General features: G+C 40.1%; 1 protein-coding gene across 1 annotated transcript; it reads left to right on the forward strand.

The window, feature by feature from the left end:
- The first annotated feature begins 9058 nt into the window (after positions 1 to 9058).
- On the forward strand, positions 9059 to 9955 carry LOC122294684 (phylloplanin-like). Its single transcript, XM_043103604.1, has 2 exons — positions 9059 to 9325; positions 9411 to 9955. Exons 1-2 carry the CDS (start codon positions 9148 to 9150, stop codon positions 9695 to 9697), a joined length of 465 nt encoding a protein of 154 aa, XP_042959538.1. The 5' UTR covers positions 9059 to 9147; the 3' UTR covers positions 9698 to 9955.
- Positions 9956 to 10808: the final 853 nt, after the last annotated feature.

Raw genomic sequence — 10808 nt, forward strand, 5'->3', positions numbered from 1 at the left:
ATTCATATTTTTTTTCTTAACTCATCTTCAATATTTTTCACATCGGATTTCACTTTTTTTATAACAAAAATTACACAAATGCTTTGATAACCCTTTGTCCTTGTGAAATACGATCCAGGACTTATCATTGATACAACTTGACACTTCTGTACTTAGAAGTACATTTGAGACCGAGTCAGTGGGGACCAAAAAAATTCTCAAAGACCCAAGTAGTCCTCTTGTTCCAAATCTGTTTAGTAGTGAAAGATTTCAAAATTTTCCTCAACAGTTAGATAGGCCATAATGTTCTCCAGCATCTCTTTAAATGAAACATCATCAACTCTAGTCTTCTGAATCCTCCTCGAGGATAGGGTCCATACATCTCGAGCAGCCTTGCATGACCAGATAGCATGAGCAACATATTCAAGATGGAGTAGATACATTAAGCACAATGAAGACTATACTACCTTCCTTTTGTGCAGATTGAGCTCAGTGGGAAGGGATTCATTGGCAATTCTCCAAATGAAGGACTTGACTGCATTAGGCACCCTAATTCTCTAAATGTTTTGCCAAAACTTTGGTTTTGATTGGGTCATTGAAGACTCACCTAGCCTATTTTCTAGAATGGACCTTTGTAGATGGTAAGCACTCCTCACTAAAAACTTTGCATTAGCTGAGCATCTCCAAGTTAACAGGTCATGGTTCCAACAATAGCTAATGGGCAGCTTGCTAATTATGCTAGCCTCTTTATCTGAGAAAATTGTATGCATTAGAGGGAGGTTCCACTATAGGGTATTTAGGTTAATTAATGAGGATAGTTTGGCATCTGTCTCAAAGCCACTGATTAGAGATTGGACACGATAGGTAGAAGGACTGGGAAGTGATTTATCATCCCAGATCCTCACACTACTACAATTCTTAGTTTTCCAGATTAAGCCCTCTAATAGTAGGTGCCTTGCTAATAGAAAACTTCTCCAAAGAAAAGAGCCATTGCACCTTGGTCTACCCGGAAAAAAAAAAAAAAAAAAAAAAAAAAAAAAAAAAAAAAGGTCAGATTTTGGGTAGTATTTAGCTTGTAAGACCTGAGTAGTGAGGGAGGACTAGTTTTAGATGATTCTCCATTCTTATTTAGCAAGTAAGGCAAGGTTAAAATGTTCAAAATCCCTAAAGCCTAGACATCCAACACTTTTATGTTTACCAAGGGTTTGCTAATTTAGCCAGTGTATTTTAGACCTTTGCTCCTTTTGACCCCATTGAATAATTGTTGTAGTTTCTTGAGGCTTTCGAGAATAGTTTTAGGGAGCTTAAAGATATGAGAATAACTTCTCACCGATTTATCCAACAAAGTCTTTTTATCGGAAACCAATAGATGATAGCCATGTAAGGGCTACATCTTGAAACAACACTCTTGCGCTACAAGGGAACCACTCTGTCGAGACCCCCCACCCCAACCCCCCTTCTCTCTCTCTCTCTCTCTATCTCTCTCTCTCTCTCTCTCTCTCTCTCTCTCTCTCATGCAGCACTAAAAACCCCCTAATGTTCCTTGCAGTACGCTCCTTCAAAGTTTATAAAAGCAAAACAAGTTTATCCGTTTGATTCTCTGCGTGTGGTCTCTCTCTGTCTCTGCTTGTCTTCTTTCTCTGGCCACCGATCCATTTCTTACGATTGATTCTTTTCAAGCGTCTCTCTCTCTCTATATCTCTCTCTCCACCCTTGCTATCTCTCTCCCAAGCAACTTCATGAAATTGAACCAGACGAAGAAGTGTTACCCTAACCCTAACCCTCCCTCCCTCTCTCCCTCCTCCATCTGAAACCCATAAAACCCTAACCCATTGACCTTTCTCCCTCCATCTTGCATGAAACTAAAACCCATAAAACCATAACCCTCTCTGGATTGCTATTAACTAGAAATCTTTAAAACAGAGTCCATTTTCATGTTCATGTTCATGTTCTAAATCTTCCCATTTCAGTTTTAAATTACCGCACTGAAAAAGGGGAAACAAAATGACAGCTTCCCCCATACAGATGTTCATCTTCTTGTTCTAAATCTTCTCATTTTAGTTTTAATTTGCCTCGCTGAAGACTATGATTTTTCTGGTCACTTTAGTGTTTGTGAAGGAAAGAGAGGGATGGGGAGAGAGAGAGAGAGAGAGAGAGAGAGGGTTGGGGTAGAGGTCTTTATAGAAATCTTCCCCTGTTGCGCGGCGTACTAGCTTTGAATATCTAGCCCTTATGTGGCATTCCTCCATTGGTCTCCATTGTTTTACCATTACAGGATAAATCGGTCTACAGCATTTATCTAAAGATACCCATATAGTAGGTAGGGATGGACTGAAGTATTGACTTGAGTAAGATCTCCTTTCCTGCCTAGGACAACATATTGGTCTTCCAGCTAGCCATCTTAGGTTTGATTTTGTCCAATACCGAGCCGAATGCTTCTGACTTGTGTCTCCCAACATACGAGGGGAGTCCCAGGTATTTGTCAAAGGTGCCAGAAGCTTTAATGCCTGCTGTGGCAAGGATGGTTTGTTGGACTTCCTGTCAATTGTTATTGTTGAAGAAAATTAAGGTTTTCTCTAGATTTAGTCTCTGGCCAGATGCTTTCTCATATGTGCCAAGGAGCTAATGCAGCCTACTCCACTTAATAGGATTGGCCTTGTAGAAGACAAGGTTGTCATCCGTAAAAAATAAATGGTTGACCTGGAAGGCACCTCAAGCTACTAGGATACCAAACATCAAACCTTACTACTCAGGTTTGATTATTGGTAGGGCTATTGGATAGCCACTATCATTCTTGCTTGTTTGGCCCTCTTTCGAGTTAAAATGGACCTATAAACTGCCTCTCCAGGCCTCTTGTTGTACTTTGGCTTGTCAACAACACCCATGGCCGCATTAGACAAGCCAAGTGGTCCCATCATCCGAAGCCCCCTGGCCCTTCTTTTCTAGCTTGGCCCATCCTTCAAATTACCTAGCTTGAAAGGTTTTATAGGAGAGCTAAGGGAGGAAGAACTAACCTATTTGTTCCTTGGGAGAGGAACTTCTATGGGGACAACAACTTGGGGAGAGAAAGAGAAAGGAACATTGGTGGGAGAGGCTAGCCTGGATGCAAAAGTGTCATCCACATGCTTATCAATTAAATGTGGGGAAGTCTTGAGACTAGCTAAACTTGCTTGAATTGGAAAGGCAGATTGAGCTTGGAAATCAAGGTTGCTTTCCTTACCATATTTGGACCCCATCACATACTCATTGTCAGAGCTCCCAATGTCAAATTACTCTAATGCTGGGATAGGAAAGCCTTTATCATCAATTCCCAACCCAACTCTAAGGCAAACATGTACAATGATGTTGGGATGGGAAATGATGATAAAGGCTTTCCTATCCTAGCATTAGAGTAATTTGACATTGGGAGCTTTGACAATGAGTATGTGATGGGGTCCAAATATTGTAAGGGAAGCAACCTTGATTTCCAAGCTCAATCTGCCTTTCCAATTCAAGCAAGTTTAGCTAGTCCCAAGACTTCCCCATATTTAATTGATATGCATGTGGAGGACACGTTTGCATCCAGGCTGGCCTCTCCCACCAGCGTTCCTTTCTCTTTCTCTCCCCAAGTTATTGTCCCTACAGAAGATCTTGTCCCAAGGAACCAATAGGTTAGTTCTTCCTCCCTTAGCTCTCCTGTAAAAGCTTTCAAGCTAGGTAATTTGAAGGATGGGCCTAGCTAGAAAAGAAGGGCCAGGGGGCTTTGGATGATCGGACCACTTGGATTGTCTGATGCAGCCATGGGTGCTATTAACAAGCCAAAGTACAACAAGAGGCCTGGAGAGGCAGTTTATAGGTCCATTTTGACTCGAAAGAGGGCCAAACAAGCAAGAATGATAGTGGCTATCCAACAGCCCTATCAATAATCAGACCTTAGCAGCAAGGTTTGATTACTGGTATCCTAGTGGCTCGAGGTGCCTTTTAGGTCAACCATTTATTTTTTAAGGATGACAACCTTGTCTTCTACAAGGCTAATCCTATTAAGTGGAGTAGGCTGCATTAGCTCGTTGGCACTTATGAGAAAGCATCTGGCCAGAGACTAAATCTAGAGAAAACCTCAATTTTTTTCAGCAAGAACAATTGACAAGAAGTCCAACAAACCATCCTTACTATAGCAGGCACTAACGCTTCTGGCACCTTTGACAAATTCCCAAGACTCCCCTCGTATGTTGGGAGACACAAGTCAAAAGCGTTCGGCTCGGTATTGGACAAAATCAAAGCTAAGATGGCTAGCTGGAAGACCAATCTATTGTCCAAGGCAGCAAAGGAGATCTTACTCATTTCAGTACTCCAATCCATCCCTACCTACTACATGGGTATCTTTCGATAAAGTCTTTAAACCAATATATCCTATAATAGTAAAACAATGGAGACCAATGGAGGAGTGTCACGTAAAGGCTAGATATTCAAAGCTGGTTGGCCGTGTAGTAGGGGAAGATTTCTATAAAGACACCTACCCCACCCTCTCTCTCTCTCTCTCTCTCTCTCTCTCTCTCTCTCTCTCTCTCTCTCTCTCTCTCTCCATCCCTCTGTTTCCTTCACAAACACTAAAGTGACCAAAAAATCCTTATCTTCTGGGCCATAGAGCACTGCAGCAACATCTAGAGGACCTCAAAACCTAGGATGCCAAGTTTGTAGGCCACCATTTTTTATCTTCATTCTGTATATTGTTTTCCTTTTTCAGTGAGGCAAATTAAAACTAAAATGGGAAGATTCAGAACAAGAAGATGAACATCTGTATGGGGGAAGCCGTAATTTTGTTTCCCCTTTTTCAGTGCGGTAATTTAAAACTGAAATGCAAAGATTTAGAACAAGAACATGAACATGGGCTCTATTTTTAAAGATTTATGGTTCATAGCAGTCGAGAGAGGGTTATGGTTTTATGGGTTTTAGTTGCATGCAAGATGGAGGGATAAAGCTCAATGGGTTAGGGCTTTATGGGTTTCAGATGGAGAAGGGAGCGAGGGTTACAGTTAGGGTAACACTTCTTCATCTGGTTCAGTTTCATGGAATTGCTTGGGAGAGAGAGAGAGAGAGAGAGAGAGAGAGGAGACTCGCACAGAATCGAACGTAAGAAATGGATCGGTGGCCAGAGAAAGAAGACAAGCAAAGACAAAGAGAGACCTCACGCAGAGAATCGAACGGATAAACCTGTTTTGCTTGTATAAACTTCGAAGGAGAGTACTACAAGCAACACTAGGGGGTTTTTAGTGTTGCATGAGAGAGAGAGAGAGAGAGAGAGAGAGAGAGAGAGAGAGAGAGAGAGAGAGAGAGAGAGGGGGGGGTTGGGGCTGGGGCTCCCGATAGAGTGGTTCCCTTGTAGCGCAGGAGTGTTGTTTTAAGATATAGCCCTTAGATGGCAATCATCGATTGGTTTTTGATAAAAAGACTTTGTAGGATAAATCGGTGATAAGTTATTCTCGTATCTTTAATCTCCCTAAAACTATTCTCAAAAGCCTCAATAAACTACTACAATTATTCAATGGGGTCAAAAGGAGCAAAGGTTTAAAATACACTAGCTAAATTAGCAGACCCTTGGTAAACATAAAAGTGCCGAACGTCTAGGCTTTAGGGATTTTGAACATTTTAACCTTGCCTTACTTTCTAAATAAGGATGGAGAATCATCTAAAACCAGTCCACCCTCACTACTCAGGTCTTACAGGCTAAATACTACCCAAAATCTAACTTTTTTTAAGGTAGACCAAGGTGCAATGGCTCTTTTGTTTGGAGAAGTTTTCTATAAGCAAGGCACCTACTATCAGAGGGCTTAATTTGGAAAACTGGGAATTGTTGTAGTGTGAGGATCTGGCATGATAAATCGCTTCCCAGTCCTTCTACCTATCGTGTCCAATCTCTAATCAGTGTCCTTGAGATAGATGCCAAAGTATCCTCATTAATTAACCTAGATACCCTATAGTGGAGCCTCCTTCTAATCCATACAATTTTCTCAGATCAAGAGGCTAGCATAATTAGCAAGCTGCCTATTAGCCATTGTCAGAACCATGACCTGTTAACTTGGGGATGCTCAGCTAATGCAAAGTTTTTAGTGAGGAGTGCTTACCATCTACAAAGGTCCATTCTAGAAAATAGGCTAGGTGAGTCTTCAATTGCTTAATGTATCTACTCCATCCTGAATATGTTGCTCATGCTATCTGGTCGGGCAAGGCTACTCGAGATATATGGACCCTATCCTCGAGGAGGATTCAGAAGACTAGAGTTGATGATGGTTCATTTAAAGAGCTGCTGCAGAACATTATGGCCTATTAATTAAAATTACAATGAAACTTGACTTATTTAAAATGGGTTTTAAAAACTCACTACGGGAAATTAAGATTCTAAAGTAACCCAAAAAGAAGTCCCAAATGATCTAGAAATAGTGTAAAAAAAAATAAAAAATAAAAAACCCAAAACAAAGCCCAAACCGTTGAACCTGTTGATGGAAAAATGAGCGTATGGGCATATTCTTGTAAAAAACCTATGTAAAATAGTGTTGTAACAAGTGTTGTTGAGGAAAGGCTTGAAGTGTGCTCGTTATTGGTCAAAATAGATGTCTTCACTCGACCCTCGCTCAACAGGGCACTCGAATGAACTGTGCCACTCGACACTCGCTCGACACTGAGCTCGAGCGAACTCTGGTAGAGTGGGCCGCTTGACACTCGCTTGACACTGAGCTCGAGAGAACCTAGGCAGAGTGTGTCCCTCGACACTCGCTCGATGCTGAGCTCGAGCGAACTTAGGCAGATTGTGCTGCTCGACCTTCGCTCGATATTTCGCTCGAGCCAATGTTCCAGATCACTTACAATTTAGGGTTTTGAAGCGCCTCCTTTGATTGGAACTATAAATAGAATAGCTTAACTTCTGTTTTAGGTGTGGAGAATCAGAGCAAAAACCCTAAGAGCCTCCAAGAACTTCTTAGAGCAATCTCCCCCCCATTTGGTTAATTCTCTCTTGGATAAACACTTCTCCACTACAACATACTCAAAATCAACTCTTACATGAGTCCATTGAAGTGGACATATTTGTTGGCCGGAAGAGTTCGAAGCTGCTGTTGATGCAGAGATCGAGAGGTTCTCGTGGGAAGCTATAGAAAGGTCGGAGTTCCGACACTACATGCGTGTAGAGATTGAGTGGGTCGCTCATGGTTTTGCAAGTCAAGTTTAGCTATTACAAAGGTTTTTTGAGTGTTTCTAAATTGGTCGTAACGAACTAAAATTTTTATAGTTGATTTGAGATGGTGTCTTACACCCCTAGTGGTTTTAGATTTTGAAGATGTTCTGCAAATGCGTTTCCACTCCGTGATCAAAATCATATGTTGATTTTTTGTATTATTTGATTCATTTTCTAACTGCGTGTTTGACTAATTTTCAAAAGGTCATAAAAATTGGATTACACCTATTCACCCCCCTCCAGGTGTAGTGTCATGTAGAACCACTGCTTTTTCAAAACCAGTCTGGCCAATTTTCTCACTCTTCCTGGGCTGATTTGGTTATGAATTTGGCTTATAATGTTTGACCTCGCCACGTGTGTAAAATTGTGGCCTCTGATCTCCAACCTTGTCATGGGTATAAAATAGTTTTCTCTAATGTCTAATTCCGCCATGGGTATAAAATTGTTACTTCCAATTTTCAAGTGAAATCCCTTTGCTAACTTGGTGATTTATATTCTGTTTGACTATTCACAGAATGCACAATCCTACCATGGGGTAAACATGACATCTGTTTTATTTCTAATGTTATTCATTATGATTGTACCGAAGATCCATTATTATATATATATATATATATATATATATATATGTACCATCATTGAAATAAGATGCTTCTGGAAATAACACTACAATTTTGACAATGGCCAGTTGTCTAATGCATTCTGTAAATGGCTTGTCTTTACACACTGGGATAGATAAGTGCCTCTTGAGTTCTTGATAACTCATCCTTTTATCTCTAATATTCTTGAAATGACTTTGAGGTGCCGGTAGAACATCAAGAACAGAAAGCATGGATGGGACTAGTTGAGCATAGAGGAATAAGTGCTTGATAAGCAAAAGTGGGTTACCAATTTTGAATAAGTGCCAAGGGGACAGGGGACCATTGGAGTATTTTATTCAAGAATTTAATTCTTCGCTATGAAAGTATTGTGAGTGAGGGGGACAGTTTCTAGCCTTGTGGAGTTTCTTTCCTGTTATTTTATTTTACACATTCGATCGGGCTCAGTTCAAAGAAACGGATAGGTTTGGAATAAATGAGTTTTACATGTTATGAAGTTGTTTTCTTGTCATTTAGAATATATATTCGTATTGTTGAGTTGTGATTTTAAGAGACAGAAAGTAATCCCTTGACCCTCCGGATATGAGGCGTTAAAGGTGTTGCAAAGAGTGAAAGGACTTCGGAAAGGGCTATAGAAAGCTTTCTTTGATCAACAGCCAATGCACAAGTCATGATATTCACATCAAGCGGTCTGTCGCTGTCTGCAAATTCCACCCCGAATGCCCGCAGGCGCCGGAAGCAACTAGCTGTAATTGTAGCGTGAGATCAAAGAAAAGTTGACAAAAACCTGGATTTGCTCAAGCATTATATGTATATATGGACCTATCTATAACATTTTGAAGTATCGAATTTTCAATTAGCGCTTATGAGCAATGGACCCATCTACGAACTTATGGAAAGAATCAAATGAGTTACCGGTGATTTTTGGGTTTACCAAAATTAAGGGGCAAGGAGCAGAAGGGGTGCTGATGATGACGACTCTTATCGTGTCGGATTGAAGACGTAGTAACCGCACAAATTAATTAACATGGCGTGCATGGTGTAGCTGAGCTTCATGACAAACTTTGATTTTCAGAAGTGAAAAAGTGAGAATACATAGGTAATAGAATGTATAGTTGTTATCTCTTTTGACTTCATTTACGGATCCTCCAAATTAATTGTATTTTTCTTCTACACGCATGCTTGCACATGCAGCAAGCTATTTATGTTTCAAGTCAGAAAAATCGGTTGCAAGTTGGACACTCGCATCCTATAAAATGGTTGCATGCATGGGCAGAGTTCCTGCAAGTCAGTTGTAATATTATTAGAGCAAGACACTGTAACTGAAGTACTGATACTCCGTTAGTAATCAACGTACGAGACATGGCCTCAAAATCAGCTGTCTTTGTTTTGCTTATGGTAGTTGTTGCAGTAGCAGCCCCAATAGCAGTAGCACAAACTGGGATCTTGGATAATCCGCTGTCTGTGATCCGCATACAGGGGACTGTGTTTTGCTCTATCAATGCCACTCTCAATGGTACTGCCAGCCCGGTCTTCCCAAGTAAGTAAATTTCTCAAAATTTTTTACCAGTTCGTGCATGCTTAAATATTCCTAATATGTTCTTCACTTTGTCATATTGTTATAGATGCTCTGGTACAACTGCGGTGCCGATCTGGAAATGTGGTTTCGATTTCAACGACGAATCGGTTGGGAGTGTTCGGCATCCTGGTCCTTCCCATACAAATATCGCTCCCTTCACTCTTGTCTGATTGCAATCTAATTGTCACCACACCACTCGTCAGGTGCAATGCTACTCTTCCCAGTGTGGGGGTCTTGAGATCGCCCTTACAGTCCGTAGGAAACACTACTGTTGGCCTCCTTCGTGTTTTCAACGTTGCTCCAACTGGATTCGTATATGTTCTCTCACCTTGATCAGCAAATAAATACAAGGATAATTAATTAAGCTGATCATGACCACTGCATGCAGCTTGTTAATTACGTATGCGAATAAGGCCATTGGTACCAATCACAGGAAGATTATAGTATTAAATATTACTTTTCTAAATCAAGTCGTCCTATCCTAAGAATTGTCTCCTTTCTTATTGCGAAGGTTGTCATGACCAAAACTGTAAACTTCTTTACGAAGCAGTTCTGCTGTCATTAAGGAATAAATTAAGCCTTCTATCAAAACTAGCTTGTTTCTGAATATTATTCTATCCATTCTGTTTTTTATTGTGAATATTAACAAATTTTCAATTGAGTGTTGATTTAGCAATTTGAATTTGAAAAGAATTAATTTGAAAAGTCTAATTTTTTGTAGCTTACCTTAAAAATACTATATAAAGATATTTATCAAAACTCATAATTGGTTTGCCAAAATTGGTTGAAAATGCTATATATACACTTTTAAGAAAGCTGTAGAGCATTTTAGCTTTGCTGGATCCATGCGGGGGGAACTGGGAAGAGCTTTGATTCAAACAGTTTACAAAGCAAAGGTAGAAAATAGAATAAAATAGAAAAGGAGAAGGAGAAGAGATCGAGAGACTTTTTGGCCTACATCTTTACTATTGTCAATAGTTCTCAACTACATAAAATATATCCCTATTTATAGATGAATGAGATTAGAAAAATAATGGAAATACAATAAATCAATTAGTATAATGATTTACAAAATAAACTAAATATCCTACCATTCCCTCAAACTCAAGATGTGATGAAGATGTCATCTTGAGTTTGGAGATAAGATCATGCTGCCGGCCAGGGGAATGGGACTTGTGGATCCAACTGACGACCTGACAAAATGTGTATTTGTGACACATGGTGCAAGTGGACAGCAAGTATAAACAAACCGATGTACGAGTTTGATGGCGAATTAGAGAGCAATTATATGGCCCAACAGGCTGCATGGGATGCTCTTTCCATCGATGATTTCATTGTAACTTTGGAGGATATTCCTTTCTATATCTCTTCTTTGATATAATAGAATGAAAACGAGTTTTCACCTAATAAAAAAACGGTAAAGCAAGCCCGTTGAGTGAAGGCC

This window comes from Carya illinoinensis, chromosome 2 (genome assembly GCF_018687715.1).
Source record: "Carya illinoinensis cultivar Pawnee chromosome 2, C.illinoinensisPawnee_v1, whole genome shotgun sequence".
In the NCBI taxonomy this organism is placed as follows: domain Eukaryota; kingdom Viridiplantae; phylum Streptophyta; class Magnoliopsida; order Fagales; family Juglandaceae; genus Carya; species Carya illinoinensis.